General features: G+C 46.6%; 1 protein-coding gene across 3 annotated transcripts in view; it reads left to right on the forward strand.

The window, feature by feature from the left end:
• Nucleotides 1–23,067, forward strand: part of LOC141171615 (uncharacterized) — a 74,000-nt gene that overhangs the window by 33,728 nt on the left and 17,205 nt on the right. For all 3 annotated transcript variants that reach the window (XM_073655286.1, XM_073655285.1, XM_073655287.1), the window contains 2 exons: nt 752–872; nt 2,664–2,776. In XM_073655286.1, the coding sequence (XP_073511387.1) occupies nt 752–872; nt 2,664–2,776 (234 nt within the window). The remainder of the gene's footprint in view (nt 1–751; nt 873–2,663; nt 2,777–23,067) is intronic.

Raw genomic sequence — 23,067 nt, forward strand, 5'->3', positions numbered from 1 at the left:
GATCAGGTGCTCTCAATGTCGCCCGGAACTGCTCAGTTGCGGAGCTGCACAACACAGCTCCGTCAATGGAATAGTGGATGCGGCCGGTACTGCACGTGCCCCCTATTCGAATAAATAGAGGGCAGATGTGCAGTACCCGGCCGTGGCAACTATTCCATCAATGGAGCTGTGCTGTGCAGCTCCGCAACTGAGCAGTTCCAGTCGCCGCCAACACCAGGAACAGCTGATAGGCCGAGGTGCCGGGTGTCGCACCCCCACCGATCAGATATTGATTACTTATCCTAAGGATAGGCCATTAATTTTAAAGTTCTGGACAACTCATTTAACAGCAAAAGGGACTTGCTTAGGTATTAAAATTAGCCAGTCGGCCAGCCCCCTTCTCTATGATTCAGCTTAGACAAAGTAGGGAAATGTCTAAAGCGTTAAAATGATCCAATCACTCAGCTCCTAAGAGTCATCTAAGACAGTGAAGGGGGCGGCTAAGACATCAAAATGAGCTGGTCTTCCAGCCCCCTTAAACCGAAGGACAGGGTTAAAATCTTTCTTCTGTGATTAAGCAAATGGAGAAGTAGAATATAATATCGTTTCAAACTTTCACGCATCTAAAGCACTTGTTATTCTGACGGACGACCCCTTTAAAGTGTAATTATTGAATAAAACACAATTCTTGGAATTCTTATTAATGTGTTAAATATTTGAACGTTCTACAATAAAATGTTATTATTATAAATAAACACTGCATTATTGTCAGATTACAGTGACGGCGAACAAACATGTTGTAGACCTGTTTCTTCTGGAGCATCTACTGGGAATGATCGGGACGTACGAGCCCCTGATGTTCGGGATGGATCCAATGCAGAGTCTGCTGGACAGTAAGCGCTCCGAGGCACAACCCTATGGAATGATGACGGACATATACTTTATCTTTATCTCTCAGCTGTTTTGTTTTTTTTTTGCCCCAAACTGATGTATATATTTGTAATTGGCTTTTTTTATATTGTTTTTTTTTTTTTTTGCTGTTACTGTTAAAGGGATTTTCTGGGACTTTTATATTGATGACTTATTCTTAGGAAAGCAACAAATTACATATGTCACTCTGTATAGGGTTCCAATCCGTAAATACAGTAATATGAAAGACTCGGTACTTGAGAATATGCAGATGAAATAGGAGAGAGTTTTATTTGTGCAATCCAAAAATATGCAAAGTAATATTGACATTTCGGACCAACATCTGGACCTTCATCAGAATGTTGCGGATTTCTAGAAAAGAGAAGGGTAAAAGTAAGTGTGGCTCACCTAGGGCATGTGATTGCCGTTGCTAGTGGCAGTCTGATGAAGGTCCGGATGTTGGACCGAAACGTCAATATTGCTTTGCATATTTTTGGATTCCACAAATAAAATTCTCTCCTATTTCATCAGCATATCCTCAAGTACCGAGTATTTCATAATAGTATCCTTAGTAAAGGTCATCAATATCAGATAGGTGGTGGTCTAACTCCTGGTGCCCCCACTGATCAGCTGATTGACGATTTGGCGCAATGGAAGTGGCACAGCTCCATACATTGTGTAGTGGCCATAAATGGTACTGCATGCCGTCTCCCATAAAAGTTCATTGGTAAGAGCATGCCGTACCAATCATGGCCACTACACAATGTATGGCGCTTATTCACAATCTGTACACTGTGACCTCTTCAATCAGTCTATCAATAAGTCGTTAATAAAAAAAATCCATAAAAATCCTTTATTTTGCCTCATACCCTCAAGTACTGAGACTTTCATAATAGTATCCTTAGGAAAGGTCAGCAATATCAGATACGTGGTGGTCTAACTCCTGGTGCCCCCACTGATCAGCTGATTGACGATTTGGCGCAATGGAAGTGGCACAGCTCCATACATTGTGTAGTGGCCATGAATGGTATTGCATGCCGTCTCCCATAAAAGTGAATTGGTAAGAGTGTGCAGTACCATTCATGGCCACTACACAATGTATGGCGCTGTTCCACAATCTGTACTCTGTGACCTCTTCAATCAGTCGATCAATAAGTCGTCAATAAAAAATAAATCCAGAAAAATCCTTTATTTTGACTTCATACCCTCAAGTACTGAGACTTTCATAATAGTATCCTTAGGAAAAGTCATCAATATCAGGTAGGTAGTGGTCTAACTCCTGATGCCACCACTGATCAACTGATTGATGGTTTGGCGCAATGAAAGTGGCACAGCTCCATGCATTGTGTAGTGGCCATGAATGGTACTGCATGCCATCTCGGGAAGACCGAAAAAAATATTCAGAGTGGGGTCCCAAACGAGATCAAACCTACAGAAAGAATAACCCCTAAAATATAACTTTGATTCAAAATAGTTAAAAACGCTCATAAACAAGAGGTGTATATGATAAAATACTGCATGCCATCTCCCATAAAATTGAATTGGTAAGAGCATGCAGTACCATTCATGGCCACTACACAATGTATGGCGCTGTTCCACTTCCTGTACTCTGTGACCTCTTCAATCAGTCGATCAATAAAAAAAATTCTCATAAAAGTTCTTTGGTCTACTGAGATGCTTCTTAGAGGCTCCGGTCTGTGACATCTGAGAGTACTGCATGTTAAAATTCAGCTCACTGTGCAGATAAAAGGTGTTTACAGTGTCTTCCCTTACAGGTCTGGTGCTTGATGTACTTCTCAGGGAGCAAGTCAATATTCACCAAGTGCAACAAGACACCTTTGAAAACTATCCAGCTATGCTTTCCCACCAGGATACGGTTAGCAAAGTGGTATGTTCTCTTTAATTTTTCCAATTTGAGCTTGGAAAGTTTATTTTGCCAACAATTTTGTCTAAATTTACATGTTACATTTTGCTGGAAATTTAAAAAAAAAATAAAAATAAAAATAAAAAAACAAACGCTGAAAAACAAATTTGGACAATTCATTAAAGGGTTTTGTTTAATTGGTAAAATTAATTTTTATAGGCCTTAGGGTGTTTGTTTGTTTTTTTATAACTAGTTTGAGCCATTTAAAAAACTCATTCTAATGCATTTCCAGTGCCTTGAAAAAGCATTCACACCCTAATGAACTTTCCCCATTTTTCACATTACACCCACAAACTTAAATCTATTTTATTGGAAATTTATGTGTTACCAACACAAAGTAGCAAGTTTTTGTGAAGTGTTAAGGAAATGATACATGGTTTTCTAAATACATTTAAGTTTATGGTTGTAATGTGAAATGTGGAAAAGTTCACAGGGTATGAATAGTTTTTCAAGGCACTCTAATGTGATTTCTGGATTTGATGACAAGTCAACCACAGCTTTACATGTGGCTGCAGGATCACTCTGTTACAGTGGGTACGGAAAGTATTCAGACCCCTTTACATTTTTCACTCTTTGTTTCATTGCAGCCATTTGGTAAATTCTAAAAAGTTCATTTTTTTTCTCATTAAAGTACACTCTGCACCCCATCTTGACTGAAAAAAAAACAGAAATGTAGAAATTTTTGCAAATTTATTAAAAAAGAAAAACTGAAATATCACCTGGTCATAAGTATTCAGACCCTTTGCTCAGACACTCATATTTAAGTCACATGCTGTCCATTTCCTTGTGATCCTCCTTGAGATGGTTCTACTCCTTCATTGGAGTCCAGCTGTGTTTAATTAAACTGATAGGACTTGATTTGGAAAGGCACACACCTGTTTATATAAGATCTCACAGCTTACAGTGCATGTCAGACCAAATGAGAATCATGATCTCAAAGGAACTGCCCAAGGAGCTCAGAGACAGAATTGTGGCAAGGTACAGATCTGGCCAAGGTTACAAAAGAATTTCTGCATAAGGCTATGTGCCCATGATGCAGAAATGCTCCGGATTTTTCATGAGCGTTTCTGCATCTCCCTTGCAGAAAAAACGCATGCGGATTGTACATGTGGATTGTACATGTGGATTGTACATGCGTTTTTCCTGCCAGGGACATGCGGAAGTGAAGCGTTCTTCACATGCATTTCCGCATGCGGGTTATGAAGCGCTTTTCCAAGCGATTTTAGCATCACTTGGAAAGTGCTTGTCAACTTGGTCACACTATATAAATCCATGCAAACGGCATGGATTTATATAGTGTGACCCGAGAGAATGTAAAAAAATAAAAAATAAATCTATACTTACCATCCGATGGCCCCCGGAGTCTTGCTTCGCTCGGTGCTGATTGCCGGCCGATCGCAGTACACTGCACTGAAGGACCTGCCGACGTCAGCGTCACGTGACCCGTCACATGACTATGACGTCAGCGCAGGTCCTTCAGTCCATCGCGATTTGCCGGCAAGGGAGGAGGAGCGCACCGCGGGCCGGCAGAAGGTAAGTATCATATTTATTTTTTATTTTATTCTTTTTTTTACAGTTTCTATGGTACCCGGGTCAGGAGGAGAGTCTCCTCTCCTCTAGACCTGGGTACCATCCGCACATTGGAACGCATGGAATGCGCATCTACATATGCAGTGATGCGTAATCCATGCGGTCTAATGCAAGTCAATGGCGGCGAAAACGCAGCACTTCCGCTAAATAATTGGTAGTGCTGTGTTTTTTTCCGCAATGGTAATCTGCAGCGGAAATTTCCGCAGCATGTGCACAGCACATGCGGATTATCATTGGGGAACATGGCAGACCTTCTACCATGCGTTTTTTAAGCGTTTCTGCAGCATTTTTGCCGCTGCGGAAACGCTTAAAAAACGCATCGTGGGCACACAGCCTTACTCAAGGTTCCTAAAAGCACAGTGGCCTCCATAATCCTTAAATGGAAGAAGTTTGGGACCACCAGAAGTATTCCTAGACCTGGCCATCCAGCCAAACTGAGCAATCGTGGGAGAAGGGCCTTGGTGAGAGAGGTAAAGAAGAACCCCAAGATCACTGTGGCTGAGCTCCAGAGATGCAGTAGGGAGATGGGAGAAAGTTCCACAAACTCAACTATCACTGCAGCCCTCCAGTGTGTGTATATACATGTGTATGTGCAGTGTGTGTGTGTGTATATACATGTGAATATGCAGTGTATGTGTGTATATACATGTGAATGTGCAGTGTGTGTATATACATGTGTATGTGTAGAGTGTGTGTGTATATACATGTGAATGTGCAGTGTTTGTGTGTATATACATGTGTATGTGCAGTGTGTGTATGTGTGTATATACATGTGAATGTGCAGTGTGTGTGTGTATACATGTGTATGTGCAGTGTTTGTGTGTATACATGTGTATGTGCAGTGTGTGTATACATGTGTAAGTACAGTGTGTATATACATGTGTATGTGCAGTGTGTGTGTATATACATGTGAATGTGCAGTGTGTGTGTATATACATGTGAATGTGCAGTGTGTGTGTATATACATGTGTATGTGCAGTGTGTGTGTATATACATGTGTATGTGCAGTGTGTGTATATACATGTGTATGTGTAGAGTGTGTGTATACATGTGTATGTGTAGAGTGTGTATATACATGTGAATGTGTAGAGTGTGTGTATACATGTGTATGTGCAGTGTGTGTGTATATACATGTGCAGTGTGTGTGTGTATATATGACTCGCCCCCTGGGCAGTGGGGCTGGGGGTGGTGACGTCCCCGTTACCTGCCTCGGTCGTTGCAGTCTCCTCTGCGGCGTCGTCCCCGGACTCCGATCCTCCTTCACCGTCCTCGGAGGCAGGCGTGCTGCTGGGCGGTGGTAGCGCCTCCTGCGGTCGGGCCACGGCTTGCCGGGCCAACTCCTCCTTCCACCCGACGATCACATCCCGCTGCGCCCGGACCATCATCCGGTCCAATTCTTCTAGCGCAGCTTGCGCACGCTCCGGGTCCTTGGGGAGCTGTGCTAGCAGCTCCGCGAAGCTGCAGGGTGGCTCGGCCTGCAGCAGGCCACGCGCCAGGGTACTGGTGCTGCTCTCTCCTTCCATTCCCGGGTGCGGTCCGTACAGACTGATCCAGACCGCACCCTGCCCCACAGTTTTCTTCTTTCCGCCCCCATTGGGGGTGGTCTTGGGGCAATCTGCTGACAATCACTTGCAGGGGCAGCCCCCCCACCTTGATGGACATCTCCACAGCCGCGCTCATGGCTGTTGGGGGTGGGCTCCTTCTTTGGCGCCATTCTGGGACCTGGCCCACGATGGGAGGTGGCTTCCTGTGGTCTTTTGGCGCGCACATTATGGCGCTCGTTCTTCTGGGGTGGGCGCCATCTTTAGTAGAATGAAACAGTCTCTTTTCAGGCGCGCAATACCCGTTTGTGGCGGGTTGGTAACGATCCTGCCGACTACGCCAAAGCTGACTCGCCCCCTGGCCGTGGGGCACTCAGAGCCGGGCAACAGGGAAACGATGGGGGTAGTGGTGGCGACCCGGTTCCGTGGCTCAGGGTGGTCAGACCAGCGGTAGTCTGCTATGTGCTGTAGGTAATGTCCGACTACGCCACCCGTGGATTGCGGCTATTATGAACCGCCGCTGCAAGGCAGACCGCTGAGGCTGATGTTGTATGCAGCTGAGGTAGGGTAACTCCCCACAGGAAGAGTGCAGCCCCAGGTCAGTGTAGTGGATGGTGGGGGTGATGGTGCAGGGAGTCCCAGTACCGTTAGTGCTGGCGAAGCAAAAAGCACAAAGACAACGTGTTGCAGTCCAGGGTCTTTTACTCACAGTTCGTATATTCCCAGTCACTTCTGTCAGCAATGACCGCCCGAGCCGTGCTGCGTCCACCAGATGAGGGGCTCGGTCAACCCCCAGGCAGTTCAGGAATATGGCAGAGGACCCCCTTCTATCCTTTCTCTGGCCTGCCCCACCAGTGACCAACTTTTGTCCAGCTACCGCGGATCTGCGCGGGTAAACGTGGGCCCCGTTCCCCGCTGTCCTATATGGTGCCTTCCTAGCAGGTTTGGTGAGGTGTCGCACCAATAAATGATCACGACCTCCAGTCTTTGGCTGAGGGTAGTTTCTCCTCCACCAACTTGGGATCCGGTACCCTTAATCTGCCTGACCCATCACCCGGTATTCTCATGGGCTCTTAGGGTCCCTTCTGCCTTCTTGTTTCTGAGCCCTTCTACACTTTGGGTACTTCTCTTTTCTTTGCTGTTCCTTTCTGTTCCTCTCTCTTTCTGTTCTTTTCTTCTGGCTCCGGCCTTCACTCTAGGCCTGCCTCGTGGAGCTGGGCCCAGACTGAGACACAGCTCCCTGTCAGCACTCTCTGGCTGAACTCCTTCTCTCACTGAACTCAACAACCCAGAACTAAGATGGTGCCCACCTTATATACCCTTCCCTAGTGTGTGAGCTCAGGTGACCAGCAACCAATGAACTCCTATCTATGCTCAGAAACCGTCCCCCTTCTGCTCCTACATCACTGGGTTTTCCTCCCCCTCCCCCCTCCCCACTCCAGCCAGGGACATGGACTGTCGTGCCTGCATTACTGTACTAATGGGAGCACCGTTGAGCTGTCCCCCGGAAATGGGGTGTGTGTGATGCATGCAGCTAACTGAGCCCTGGTGCATACTCCATCCTTACCCGGGAGTTGAATACCACACCTCTGGCAGAGGTGCAATACCCCTGTAGCGGCCGAACCCTCGGGGCGCTACATATACATGTGAATGTGCAGTGTTTGTGTGTATATACATGTGTATGTGCAGTGTGTGTATATACATGTGAATGTGTAGAGTGTGTGTGTATATACATGTGTATGTGCAGTGTGTGTGTGTATATACATGTGAATGTGCAGTGTGTGTATACATGTGCATGTGTAGAGTGTGTATATACATGTGAATGTGCAGTGTTTATGTGTATATATGACGCGCCCCCTGGGCCATATTCTTTAGAGGGAATATCCGGAGCCGGATCAGATGGGGGTTGTAGTCTTCCGAGTGGCTGTGACCCGGTCCGTGCCCAGGGTGTCAAACTCAGTTGTATGTGGCAGTCCTACAGATGTTAATAAGTTCTTAATGTCGACTACGCCACCCGTTGTATTGCGGTCACTATGGCCGCCGCTGCAGCAGGGTCCGCTGAGGCTGATGGTGTTGGTGCAGCTATTGATAGTATAACCCCCAACGGGTGGGGTATAGCCTCAGGGGGTCAGGTGCAGAGGATGGGGGTTGTGGTGGTGCAGCATAGATGTTAAAGGAAGACAGAGTCGGGTTATGCAGTTAAGGGTATTTACTCACTGCTGATGTTCCGGTCACTCTAGCTTCACGTGACCTCCCGAGCCGTGCTGCATCCACCAGGTCCTGGATCCAGCCAACCCCCAAGCGAGTCCGGAGCGTGACCCTGAGCTCTCCTTCTGTCCTTTCACTGGCCGTCCCCACTATTGATCCACCCAGGTCCAGCTCCCTCGGGCCTTCTGTTGGGAGACCCTTGGCCTTGGGTTCCCTGACCCTCCACGTGGTATGCCTTCGTGGTGGATGTGGTGGGTGGCCGTGGCAGACGCTGCCCACGGCCTCCGGTCTCTGGCTGGGGTGTGTTTTTGCCCCCACCAGCTTGGGTTCCGGTACCCTGATGCCAACTCTTCACCCGCTGATGGACTTTGGGTTCTCAGAGTTCCTTTTCTGTTTCCACCTCTGGGTCTTTCTTTCTTTCTCCTCTCTCTCTCTCTCTGGGGCTTCTCTGCTCCTCTTACTTCTCTCTGCAAAGACTCACAGCCTGACTGACTGTGGCTGACTGACCCTGTTCTTTGATGGTGCCCACCTTATATACACCCTCTATGTGTGAGCTCAGGTGACCAGCACCCAATGAGCTCCTATCTTTACCCAGGCTGCTCCCCCTATCTGCCCCTATACTACTTGGGATGTACCACCCCCCTCCCACTCCAGCCAGGAACAGACTCGGTCGTACCTGCACATTTCTAAGTGGGAGTACCGTCGGCCTGTTCCTCGGAAATGGGATGTATGTAGTGCATGCAGCCTACCGAGCTCAGTTCCACACTCCATCCTTACCCGGGAGTGGAATATCACACCTCTGGGTTGAGGTGCAATACCCCTGTAGCAGCCGAATCCTCAGGGTGCTACATTCCCCCCTGGTAAATCACAGCACGTCCTCGGGCTGTAAGACATAAACACCAAAAACATACAAATTTTTTTTTTTCATAAACATATAAAACATATAAAACATTATATATATATAAAACTTTTCAGATAAAACATTCTCGTCGCCTCTGGCTCCTCCTCCGGTCACTGTGCAACGTGTGACCGGGTAAAGTGCGACAGTCTCTCTAGAAAACTGGTTTTCCTATAAAACCGGTAGGGGGCGCTTTAGGACGCGCAACTATATACAAGGATATGGCCGCTCTCAGTCCTCGGCCAGGTATTAGGGAGGAATGACCGCTCTCAGTCCTCGGTCAGTGGGATTTAGGGAAATACGGGTAACAGTTCACACATGCTGGTCCCAACGGGGAGTATATTAGCAACAACAGTTTCAGTTTCAGTTTACGGTTTCAGTTTACTGTGCCCCGACGGGCAACTATATACAGCTTCTGCTTCGCTGTCCCTTAGCGACGGCGTCCTCCTGCTCTTGCTTTTTGGTTACCTTTGGCTCTAGTTTCAGACCCGTCCGGGTCCTCTTGTTCTTCCTCCTCACACCGCAGCTCTTCCTCCGTCAGGCGATGCACATGGAGGGCGTAAGGACCTTTGGCACACTTGTGCCGGGTGAAGGTGACCTCGTCCCCGATGTAAAGGTCACGACCTCGGTGTCCCTCCAGCAGGTGGGACTCAACGTCTCTTCTGGTCACAAAGACGTCGCCTAGGGTGTGGTGGTCTCGGATGAAGCCCCACCCATGCTGCAGGTTAAACTTTATCACAGTCCCGGTGGTGCGGGGACTATGCGCTGCACGGGGGTCTCTCCTGGCCCGGCTCTTCTGCTCCGCGCTCTTTACTTGAGCTAGCTGTTCCCGGACCCGCCTCTCTCTCCGCTCCCTCTCGAAGTCCTCGAGCTGTTGGCGGCAGCACTCAGCACGCTCCGCTGCAGCTGCCCGAGTCTCTTGAGTGAACCCCATGAGATCTTCTCCGGTGGGGTCCCACTCAAACTGTGCTTCCGCTAGCGGGGGCGAGATCCTCTTTACGGGCTTTGGAGCCGGGATCAGGGGTTCATCCAGGGGTCTCTCTCTCCGGAGTCGGGGATGGTGGAACTCCGGTGGCCATATAAATGGCTGCCCATCCGGGCACGTATGCTGGGCGTACAGGTCCTCTCCCAGATGCGGCACTCTTGGTCTTATGGGCGCGGTGGTGGTGGCGCCCGGGTTGCCCGGGCCTTGCGGCCAGGCCTGGGGTATCTGGAAGGTGAAGGGCACCGTAAGGACGGCGGCGCCCTGGGCTACTTGGCCCTGCGACCAGGCCGGGGGCTCCGCGGAGGTAGGGGGCGCTGTTGGTATTGCGGCGCCCGGGGGTACTAGGCCTTGCGACCAGGCTGGTGGTACTTCCTGCTTGGTCACGCTCGGGGTCGAGGCGTGTGACGTCACAGGGGTCGCGGCTCCCGTTTGAGGCCTAGTCTGCGGCGGTGACGTTGCAGCGACGGGCACGGCAGGATAGACTTCGGGCTCTGCGACGGGGAGCTGGGGCAGGCACGCGGTTTCCCGGTTTGGGGTATAGACGTCCCCTTTACCTGCCTCCACTCGTTCGGCTCCCTTCTCGGCGCCGTCTCCGGCCTTCAGTCCTCCCGCGCCATCCTCAGAGGCGGTCTGTCTCCTCGTCTCGGGTGGCGTGCTCCGCTGACAGGTCTCGGTCTGCTGGGCCATCTCACGGCTCCACTCCGCCAACGTCTCTCGCTGCACCCGGGCCATCCTCCTTGCGAGGCCCTCCAGAGCGGTCTGTGCACACTCCCGGTCTCGGGGGAGCTGTGCTAGGACCTCCACTAGTCCTAGTGGGGTCGTTGTTTCCAGCAGGCTCCTGACCAACGGGTCGGTGCTGCTCTGCTCTCCTACAGTCGTCTCCAGCAGGCTCCTGGCCAGCGGGCCGGTGCTGCTCTGCTCTCCCTCCTCGGTTTCTAGCAGGCTCCTGGCCAACGGGCCGGTGCTGCTCTGCTTTCTCGCCATCTCCGGGTAAGCTCCTCCGATATTCTTCTCCAGGCTTCTTGCCTCCGGGTGCGCTCGCTCTAGACTGCTCCAGGCGGCACCCATCTTTGTTCTCTCCTTTCGTCTCCTCCCACCTCGAGGGCGGTCCCGGGGCCACTTGGTGACTGTCAGCTCCAGGGGCAGTTCTTTCACGCTGACAGACACCTCTAGCATCACAGTCTCTGTTGGTGGGGGCGGTTTCCACTTTTGGCGCCATTTTCGGTCCTGGCCCACGATGGGAGGTGGCCTCTCGCCACCCTCTGGCACGCCCATAATGGCGTCCGCTCTTCCAAGGCGGGAAACCTTTGGAAATGGCGGGAATCGCTTCCCAGTGGCGGGAAACTCTGCAGATGGCGGGAAAACGCGGTTAATGGCGGACAACCGGCTGGAATCGACTGGTGATGGGGTCCGATGGCGGGGACCCTCCGGAACCGGCAGGAGACTTCTTTTTGAGGTAAACTCGTTCTTTTCTTCAGGCACGCAGTACCCGGTTGTTGTGGGCACGTAATCCTGCCGACTACGCCAAAGTTGACGCGCCCCCTGGGCCATATTCTTTAGAGGGAATATCCGGAGCCGGATCAGATGGGGGTTGTAGTCTTCCGAGTGGCTGTGACCCGGTCCGTGCCCAGGGTGTCAAACTCAGTTGTATGTGGCAGTCCTACAGATGTTAATAAGTTCTTAATGTCGACTACGCCACCCGTTGTATTGCGGTCACTATGGCCGCCGCTGCAGCAGGGTCCGCTGAGGCTGATGGTGTTGGTGCAGCTATTGATAGTATAACCCCCAACGGGTGGGGTATAGCCTCAGGGGGTCAGGTGCAGAGGATGGGGGTTGTGGTGGTGCAGCATAGATGTTAAAGGAAGACAGAGTCGGGTTATGCAGTTAAGGGTATTTACTCACTGCTGATGTTCCGGTCACTCTAGCTTCACGTGACCTCCCGAGCCGTGCTGCATCCACCAGGTCCTGGATCCAGCCAACCCCCAAGCGAGTCCGGAGCGTGACCCTGAGCTCTCCTTCTGTCCTTTCACTGGCCGTCCCCACTATTGATCCACCCAGGTCCAGCTCCCTCGGGCCTTCTGTTGGGAGACCCTTGGCCTTGGGTTCCCTGACCCTCCACGTGGTATGCCTTCGTGGTGGATGTGGTGGGTGGCCGTGGCAGACGCTGCCCACGGCCTCCGGTCTCTGGCTGGGGTGTGTTTTTGCCCCCACCAGCTTGGGTTCCGGTACCCTGATGCCAACTCTTCACCCGCTGATGGACTTTGGGTTCTCAGAGTTCCTTTTCTGTTTCCCCCTCTGGGTCTTTCTTTCTTTCTCCTCTCTCTCTCTCTCTGGGGCTTCTCTGCTCCTCTTACTTCTCTCTGCAAAGACTCACAGCCTGACTGACTGTGGCTGACTGACCCTGTTCTTTGATGGTGCCCACCTTATATACACCCTCTATGTGTGAGCTCAGGTGACCAGCACCCAATGAGCTCCTATCTTTACCCAGGCTGCTCCCCCTATCTGCCCCTACACTACTTGGGATGTACCACCCCCCTCCCACTCCAGCCAGGAACAGACTCGGTCATACCTGCACATTTCTAAGTGGGAGTACCGTCGGCCTGTTCCTCGGAAATGGGATGTATGTAGTGCATGCAGCCTACCGAGCTCAGTTCCACACTCCATCCTTACCCGGGAGTGGAATATCACACCTCTGGGTTGAGGTGCAATACCCCTGTAGCAGCCGAATCCTCAGGGTGCTACATATACATGTGTATGTGTAGAGTGTGTATATATATGTGAATGTGTAGAGTGTGTGTATGCATGTGTATGTGCAGTGTGTGTGTATATACATGTGTATGTGCAGTGTGTGTGTGTATATACATGTGAATATTCAGTGTGTGTGTATATACATGTGAATGTGCAGTGTGTGTATATACATGTGTGTGTGTATATACATGTGAATGTGCAGTGTTTGTGTGTATATACATGTGTATGTGCAGTGTGTGTATGTGTGTATATACATGTGAATGTGCAGTGTGTGTGTGTGTATACATGTGTATGTGCAGTGTTTGTGTGTATACATGTGTATGTACAGTGTGTGTATACATGTGTATGTACAGTGTGTATATACATGTGTATGTGCTGTGTGTGTGTATATACATGTGAATGTGCAGTGTGTGTGTATATACATGTGAATGTGCAGTGTGTGTGTATATACATGTGTAAGTGCAGTGTGTGTATACATGTGAATGTGCAGTGTGTGTATATACATGTGTATGTGCAGTGTGTGTGTATATACATGTGTATGTGCAGTGTGTGTGTGTATATACATGTGAATGTGCAGTGTGTGTATATACATGTGTATGCGTAGAGTGTGTGTGTATATACATGAGAATGTGCAGTGTGTGTGTATATACATGTGAATGTGCAGTGTGTGTATATACATGTGTATGTGCAGTGTGTGTATACATGTGAATGTGCAGTGTGTGTATATACATGTGTATGTGCAGTGTTTGTGTGTATACATGGGTATGTGCAGTGTGTGTATACATGTGTATGTACAGTGTGTATATACAGTACAGACCAAAAGTTTGGACACACCTTCTCATTTAAAGATTTTTTGGTATTTTCATAACTATGAAAATTGTACATTCACACTGAAGGCATCAAAACTATGAATTAACACATGTGGAATTATATACTTAACAAAAAAGTGTGAAACAGCTGAAAATATGTCTTATATTCTAGGTTCTTCAAAGTAGCCACCTTTTGCTTTGATGACTGCTTTGCACACTCCTTGGCATTCTCTTGATGTGCTTCAAGAGGTAGTCACCAGAAGCGGTCTTCCAACAATCTTGAAGGAGTTCCCAAAGATGCTTAGCACTTGTTGGCCCTTTTGCCTTCACTCTGTGGTCCAGCTCACCCCAAACCATCTCGATTGGGTTCAGGTCTGGTGACTGTGGAGGCCAGGTCATCTGGCGTAGCACCCCATCACTCTCCTTCTTGGTCAAATAGCCCTTACACAGTCTGGAGGTATGTTTGGGGTCATTGTCCTGTTGAAAAATAAATGATGGTCCAACTAAATGCAAACCGGATGGAACCTAATGCCGCTGCAAGATGTTGTGGTAGCCATGCTGGTTCAGTATGCCTTCAATTTTGAATAAATCCCCAACAATGTCACCAGCAAAGCACCCCCACACCATCATACCTCCTCCTCCATGCTTCACGGTGGGAATCAGGCATGTAGAGTCCATCTGTTCACCTTTTCTGCGTCTGCACAAAGGTTGGAACCAAAGATCTCAAATTTCGACTCATCAGACCAAAGCACAAATTTCCACTGATCTAATGTCCATTCCTTGTGTTCTTTAGCCCAAACAAGTCCCTTCTGCTTGTTGCCTGTCCTTAGCAGTGGTTTCCTAACAGCTATTTTACCATGAAGGCCTGCTGCACAAAGTCTCCTCTTAACAGTTGTTGTAGAGATGTGTCTGCTGCTAGAACTCTGTGTGGCATTGACCTGGTCTCTAATCTGAGCTGCTGTTAACCTGCGATTTCTGAGGCTGATGACTCGGATAAACTTATCCTCAGAAGCAGAGGTGACTCTTGGTCTTCCTTTCCTGGGGCGGTCCTTATGTAAACCAGTTTCTTTGTAGCTCTTGATGGTTTTGCAACTGCACTTGGGGACACTTTCAAAGTTTTCCCAATTTTTCGAACTGACTGACCTTCATTTCTTAAAGTAATGATGGCCACTCGTTTTTCTTTACTTAGCTGCTTTTTTCTTGCCATAATACAAATTCTAACAGTCTATTCAGTAGGACTATCAGCTGTGTATCCACCAGACTTCTGCACAACACAACTGATGGTCCCAACCCCATTTATAAGGCAAGAAATCCCACTTATTAAACCTGACAGGGCACACCTGTTAAGTGAAAACCATTTCCGGTGACTACCTCTTGAAGCTCATCAAGAGAATACCAAGAGTGTGCAAAGCAGTCATCAAAGCAAAAGGTGGCTACTTTGAAGAACCTAGAATATAAGACATATTTTCAGTTGTTTCACACTTTTTTGTAAAGTATATAATTCCACATGTGTTAATTCATAGTTTTGATGCCTTCAGTGTGAATGTGCAATTTTCATAGTCATGAAAATACAGAAAAATCTTTAAATGAGAAGGTGTGTCCAAACTTTTGGTCTGTACTGTACATGTGTATGTGCAGTGTGTGTGTATACATGTATGTGCAGTGTGTGTATACATGTGTATGTGCAGTGTGTATGTACATGTGTATGTGCAGTTTGTGTGTATATACATGTGTATGTGTAGAGTGTGTGTGTATATACATGTGAATGTGCAGTGTGTGTGTATATACATGTGAATGTGCAGTGTGTGTATATACATGTGTATGTGCAGTGTGTGTATACATGTGTATGTGCAGTGTGTGTATACATGTGTATGTACAGTGTGCATATACATGTGTATGTGCAGTGTGTGTATATACATGTGAATGTGTACAGTGTGTGTATACATGTGTATGTGCAGTGTGTGTGTATATACATGTGAATGTGCAGTGTGTGTGTATATACATGTGTATGTGCAGTGTGTATATACATGTGAATGTGCAGTGTGTGTATATACATGTGTATGTGCAGTGTGTGTGTATATACATGTGTATGTGTAGAGTGTGTGTGTATATACATGTGTATGTGTAGAGTGTGTGTGTATATACATGTGAATTGTGTGTATATACATGTGTATGTGCAGTGTTTGTGTGTATACATGTGTATGTGCAGTGTGTGTGTATATACATGTGTATGTGCAGTGTGTGTGTATATACATGTTTATGTACTTAGCAGTGGTTTCCTAGCAGCTATTTTACCATGAAGACCTGCTGCACAAAGTCTCCTCTTAACAGTTGTTGAAGAGATGTGTCTGCTGCTAGAACTCTTTGTGGCATTGACCTGGTCTCTAATCTGAGCTGCTGTTAACCTGCGATTTCTGAGGCTGGTGACTCGGATAAACTTATCCTCAGAAGCAGAGGTGACTCTTGGTCTTCCTTTCCTGGGGCGGTCCTCATGTGAGCAAGTTTCTTTGTAGCGCTTGATGGTTTTTGCAACTGCACTTGGGGACACTTTCAAAGTTTTCCCAATTTTTCCGACTGACTGACCTTCAGTTCTTAAAGTAATGATGGCCACTCGTTTTTCTTTACTTAGCTGCTTTTTTCTTGCCATAATACAAATTCTAACAGTCTATTCAGTAGGACTATCAGCTGTGTATCCTCCTGACTTCTGCACAACACAACTGATGGTCCCAACCCCATTTATAAGGCAAGAAATCCCACTTATTAAACATGACAGGGCACACCTGTGACGTGAAAACTATTTCCGGTGACTACCTCTTGAAGCTCATCAAGAGAATGCCAAGAATGTGCAAAGCAGTCTTCAAAGCAAAAGGTGGCTACTTTGAAGAACCTCGAATATAAGACATATTTTCAGTTATTTCAACTTTTTTGTTAAGTATATAATTCCACATGTGTTAATTCATAGTTTTGATGCCTTCAGTGTGAATGTACAATTTTCATAGTCATGAAAATACAGAAAAATCTTTAAATGAGAAGGTGTGTCCAAACTTTTGGTCTGTACTGTATATACATGTGAATGTGTAGAGTGTGTGTATACATGTGTATGTGTAGAGTGTGTATATACATGTGAATGTGTAGAGTGTGTGTATACATGTGTATGTGCAGTGTGTGTATATATACATGTGTATGTGCAGTGTGTGTGTGTATACATGTGTATGTGTAGAGTGTGTGTATATACATGTGAATGCAGTGTGTGTGTTAAAACTCTCCTGTTAGGTTTTTTCTATCTTGCTGGTCACATGACCTTTTTTGCCTATTTAATCCTGCTCCGCCCTCCTGGCCTTGCTGGACTTCATTGTAATTTCTACTCTTAAGTTAGCCTGGTGCTTAGTTTCCTTTCTCAGTCAGTTTAGCTAGGTCTTCGGACCTTTATGTTCTATGTTGTGTGTTTGTCTTTTACTGCTACAATTTCTGCTAGGAGGTGTCCAACTTTATCCCAGTCCCTAGTTCTTGTAGGGATCCCTCCCTTGCATCTATAGGTCTTCGTACAGACTAGCCGAGGACTTTAACGGGTCTGATCGCAGGATCAGGTTCCCCGTTACATCGTAGGGATCTTGCTTAGTTCTATTGTAGGGACAGATCTCCTTTCTTTCCTTAGTGCTTGTAGCAGATCATAACAGTAAGTCCAGCCCAAAAATATCTCTAAGGAAAGACTTCCAGTTTCCATCATGGTGTTGGTTCAGGATTTGGCTCAACGCCTGCAGGGACTCTCTCTGGAGGTGGCCGAGCTCCAACAACACATGAGTAGCTGTTCTGGAGCACATTTTGTGGAGCCAAAGGTACGTTTGCCTGATTTATTTTTTGGTGATCAAGAAGAATTTTTTTCCTTTAAAAATGCTTGTTTGTTGTATTTTCGTTTGAGACCCAGATCCTCTGGGGATGAATCACAGCGCATAGGGTTCATAATGTCACTTTTGCGCAAAGAACCTCAGGGATGGGCCTTTTCTCTCCAACCTAGTGATCCATGCTTTAGATCAGTGGATAGTTTTTTTTCTGCTTTGGGTTTGTTGTATGATGATCCTGATCGTGTCTCATCAGCTGAGACTGAATTGAGACGTTTGAGGCAGGGATCCGGTAATGTGGAAAAATATTGTTCTCACTTCCGTCGGTGGTCTGCCCAGGTGGGGTGGAACGATTCAGCTTTGAAAAGCTTGTTTCTTGTGGGGCTAGGTGAAAGGGTTAAGGATTTGCTGATTGCTTATCCCACACCTGGAAACTTGCAGGAGGCAATGCAATTAGCTATACGGGTGGACAGGAGACTGCGTGCAAGGGTTAATGAGAGTAAATCCTCTGACATGTCAGCTCCGAGTCTTGAGAGGGTCTGTACTGACTTTGGAGAGCCGATGGAGATTGGGGCGATGGCACCCCGCTCTCAGGAAAAAGACCGCAGATCTTCTGAAGGTTTGTGCTTTTATTGCGGGAAATCTGACCATTTTATTAAGAACTGTGTGCTTCGTATGAACAAAGAAAAAAAAAGGTCAGTTACGCCCGTATTGCCTGTTTAAATTCTAACGGGGTATTTCTTTCTGCTACTACTGCTGCTCATGAAGAATTAATTGAATTTCGGATATTTGTGGATTGTGGTTCTACTCTGAATGTGATTGATGGGGGATTCTTGGAAAAACTTAAATTAAAACCCAAACCTTTGTTATCCCCTATTGCTGTGGTTTCTGTCGATGGCTCCCCCTTGAAGAGTGTTACTCACAAGGTCTGCGAATTTCCCCTCACTATTAATGGTATTCACCAAGAAAATTTGGATTTGGTGGTATTAAATAATTTGCCTTCTCCAGTAATTTTGGGGTTACCCTGGTTAAAATTGCACAATCCTGTACTGGATTGGTCTACCAATGAAATTAAGTCCTGGAGCCCTAAGTGTTATGACAAGTGTTGTAACGGACGTATTGCTGCGGTGGAAAAAGGGGAATTACCTGTACCTATTCAGGATTTTTGGAGAGTTTTTTCTGAGGAGGAGTCACAAATTTTGCCTCCCCATAGAGACTATGATTGTACCGTTGAATTTGTCCCTGGAGCGACTCTTCCTAAAAGTCGTTTATTTAATCTTACTATTCCTGAGAGAAAGGCTTTGGAGGAATACATACAGACAAGCTTGGCCGCCGGTCACATTAGGCCTTCCAAGTCTCCTGTGGCTGTTGGATTTTTTTTTTGTTAAAAAAAAGGACGGCGGTTTACGTCCTTGTCTGGATTTTCGTGAGATTAATAAAATTACTGTACGCAATCCTTACCCACTGCCATTGATTCCTGATTTGTTTAACCAGTTAGTGGGGGCCAAGTGGTTCTCTAAAATTGATCTCTGGGGGGCATACAATTTGTTGCGCATGAAGGAGGGTGATGAATGGAAGACTGCTTTTAACACTCCTGTGGGTCATTTTGAGAACCTGGTTATGCCTTTTGGTCTTACCAATGCTCCAGCATTTTTTCAGAATCTTATTAATGACATCCTTAGACCTTTGATCGGCAAAAATGTGGTTTTGTATTTGGATGACATTTTGATTTATTCACCGGATCTGGAGTCTCATTGGCGGAGCGTACGTGAGGTATTGCAGCTATTGATTGACAATTCGCTTTTTGCTGAGCTGGAGAAATGTGAGTTCGCTGTACAGAGAATTAGTTTTTTTGGGCTACATTATCTCCAGCGAGGGCTTTGAGATGGACCCTGTGAAGGTTCAGGCGGTTCAGGAATGGCCTAGGCCTATTGGTTTGAAATCGATACAGAGGTTTTTGGGTTTCGCCAATTATTACAGAAAATTCATTAAAAATGTTTCTATTATTGTCAAACCACTGACCGATCTCACCAGGAAAGGTGCTAATGCGGTTCAGTGGACTACTGAGGCCATTGAAGCTTTTGTGTTTCTAAAGGAGAGGTTCAGCTCTGCTCCCATCCTTATGCAGCCTGATGTGACTAAGCCGTTTTTGGTTGAGGTTGATGCTTCTTCGGTGGGGGTCGGTGCGGTGTTGTCTCAGAAAAACAAGGATGGAGTACATCCCTGTGCTTTTTTTTCAAAAAAATTTTCTGAGACTGAACTTAATTACGATATTGGTAATCGGGAGTTGCTGGCGATTAAACTCGCATTTGAACATTGGCGTCATCTCTTGGAAGGTGCTGAATTTCCCATTCAGGTTTTCACTGATCATAAAAATCTGATCTATCTTGATGCTGCCAAGCGCTTGAATGCCCGTCAGGCTAGGTGGGCACTTTTTTTCTCGCGGTTTAATTTTTCCGTTACTTACATCCCGGGTACCAAGAATGTTAAAGCTGATGCTTTGTCTCGCAGCTTTTCTCCCATGGTCGGTGCTGAGGAGGAGGGGAGCATTTTACAAGAAGGTGTTGTGATTGCTGCTTTGGACTCTGTTTTGGAAGATGAAATTCTTAAAGCACAGGAGAATGCCCCATCTAACACTCCCCATGGGAGGTTGTTTGTGCCTAGGACCTTTAGGAGAGATTTGTTTGTTGAGTGTCATGAGTCTCGGTTGGCAGGTCATCCAGGAATTTCTGAGACCAAGAGACTTGTGGGTCGCAGTTTTTGGTGGCCTGGATGGCAGAAGGAAGTCATTAAGTGGGTGCGACAATGTACGGTGTGTGCTAGATCTAAGTCTTCACATACTCTTGCAGCGGGGTTGCTTTGCCCTCTGGAGGTTCCTAGTGTACCTTGGACACATCTGGCTATGGACTTTATTACTGACCTTCCCCCCTCTGAGGGTTTCACAGTCATCTGGGTGGTCGTGGACCGTTTTAGCAAGATGTGTCACTTGGTTCCTTTCATCAAACTGCCCTGCGCTAAGACACTCGCTAAGGCCTTTGTCAAGGAAATTGTCAGACTACATGGCGTTCCTACTGACATTGTTTCGGATAGGGGACCTCAGTTCGTGGCTCGTTTTTGGCGTGCTTTTTGTGACAGGTTGGGAGTTCATTTGTCGTTTTCATCCGGATATCATCCTGAGTCTAATGGCCAGACAGAAAGGAAGAATCAGGATGTTGAGCAGTTCTTGCGTTGTTTTGTGGCAGACAATCAGGAGGGGTGGTCTGAGCTTCTGCCACTTGCTGAGTTTGCTCTTAACAACCATACATCCTCTTCTGCTGGTTGTTCGCCTTTTTTTTGTTGTTCTGGGAGACATCCGTCTTTTGGGTCATTCTCCAAATTGGTATCGGCTGTGCCTGAGGAGGAGAGTTTTTCCGGTGATTTGGAGAGACTTTGGACGGATGTGCGTGGTAATCTTCAGGAGGCTAACAAAAAATCTAAGAGGTACTTTGATAGGAAACGGCAAGAGGTTTTGTTTGCTATTGGTGACATGGTTTGGTTGTCCTCTAAGAATCTGCGGTTGAGGATTCCTTCTAAAAAATTGGGTCCCAAGTTTGTAGGGCCCTTTAAGGTGCTTCAGGTAGTTAACCAATCTGCTGTTAGGTTGGAGGTTCCTACCTCCTGGAAGATTAATCCAGTGTTTCATGTTTCTCTGTTGAAAAGAGCTTATGTGTCGGATGGAGACGCCTCTGCCACTGTTCCTCCGGTAGTGGAGGACGGGGAATACGAAATTTCCCGCATCCGAAATTCTAGACGGTATAGAGGGAGTTTGCAATATCTCGTCGCTTGGAAGGGTTTCGGACCCGAGGATAACTCATGGGTGAGGGCGGATGATGTTTCTGCTTCCAGACTTGTCAGAGCGTTTCACAAGAGGTTTCCTGATAAGCCTGGGCCTAGGGGATCCGGAGGATCCTCATAGAAGAGGGGGTACTGTTAGAACTCTCCTGTTAGGTTTTTTCTATCTTGCTGGTCACATGACCTTTTTTGCCTATTTAATCCTGCTCCGCCCTCCTGGCCTTGCTGGACTTCATTGTAATTTCTACTCTTAAGTTACCTGGTGCTTAGTTTCCTTTCTCAGTCAGTTTAGCTAGGTCTTCGGACCTTTATGTTCTATGTTGTGTGTTTGTCTTTTACTGCTACAATTTCTGCTAGGAGGTGTCCAACTTTATCCCAGTCCCTAGTTCTTGTAGGGATCCCTCCCTTGCATCTATAGGTCTTCGTACAGACTAGCCGAGGACTTTAGCGGGTCTGATCGCAGGATCAGGTTCCCCGTTACATCGTAGGGATCTTGCTTAGTTCTATTGTAGGGACAGATCTCCTTTCTTTCCTTAGTGCTTGTAGCAGATCATAACAGTGTGTGTATATACATATGTATGTGCAGTGTGTGTGTATATACATGTGAATGTGCAGTGTGTGTGTATATACATGTGAATGCAGTGTGTGTCTATATACATGTGTATGTGCAGTGTTTGTGTATATACATGTGTATGTGTAGAGTGTGTGTATATACATGTGAATGTGCAGTGTGTGTATATACATGTGTATGTGTAGAGTGTGTGTATACATGTGTATGTGTAGAGTGTGTATATACATGTGAATGTGTAGAGTGTGTATATACATGTGAATGTGTAGAGTGTGTGTATACATGTGTATGTGTAGTGTGTGTGTATATACATGTGAATATGCAGTGTGTGTGTGTATATACATGTGAATGTGCAGTGTGTATATACATGTGAATGTGCAGTGTGTGTGTGTATATACATGTGAATGTGCAGTGTGTGTGTGTGTATATACAGTACAGACCAAAAGTTTGGATACACCTTCTCATTTAAAGATTTTTCTGTATTTTCATGACTATGAAAATTGTACATTCACACTGAAGGCATCAAAACTATGAATTAACACATGTGGAATTATATACTTAACAAAAAAGTGTGAAACAACTGAAAATATGTCTTATATTCTAGGTTCTTCAAAGTAGCCACCTTTTGCTTTGATTACTGCTTTGCACACTCTTGGCATTCTCTTGATGAGCTTTAAGAGGTAGTCACCGGAAATGGTTTTCACTTCACAGGTGTGCCCTGTGAGGTGTAATAAGTGGGATTTCTTGCCTTATAAATGGGGTTGGAACCATCAGTTGTGTTGTGCAGAAGTCAAGTGGATACACAGCTGATAGTCCTACTGAATAGACTGTTAGAATTTGTATTATGGCAAGAAAAAAGCAGCTAAGTAAAGAAAAATGAGTTGCCATCATTACTTTAAGAAATGAAGGTCAGTCAGTCCGAAAAATTGGGAAAACTTTGAAAGAGTCCCCAAGTGCAGTTGCAAAAACCAACAAGCGCTACAAAGAAACTGGCTCAGATGAGGACCACCCCAGAAAAAGAAGACCAAGAGTCACCTCTGCTTCTGAGGATAAGTTTATCCGAGTCACCAGCCTCAGAAATCGCAGGTTAACAGCAGCTCAGATTAGAGACCAGGTCAATGCCACACAGAGTTATAGCAGCAGACACATCTCTTCAACAACTGTTAAGAGGAGACTTTGTGCAGCAGGCCTTCATGGTAAAATAGCTGCTAGGAAACCACTGCTAAAGACAGGCAACA

Source organism: Phyllobates terribilis, unplaced genomic scaffold (assembly GCF_046119375.1).
Source record: "Phyllobates terribilis strain yellow unplaced genomic scaffold, ASM4611937v1 Scaffold_12__6_contigs__length_324123572, whole genome shotgun sequence".
NCBI lineage: Eukaryota > Metazoa > Chordata > Amphibia > Anura > Dendrobatidae > Phyllobates > Phyllobates terribilis.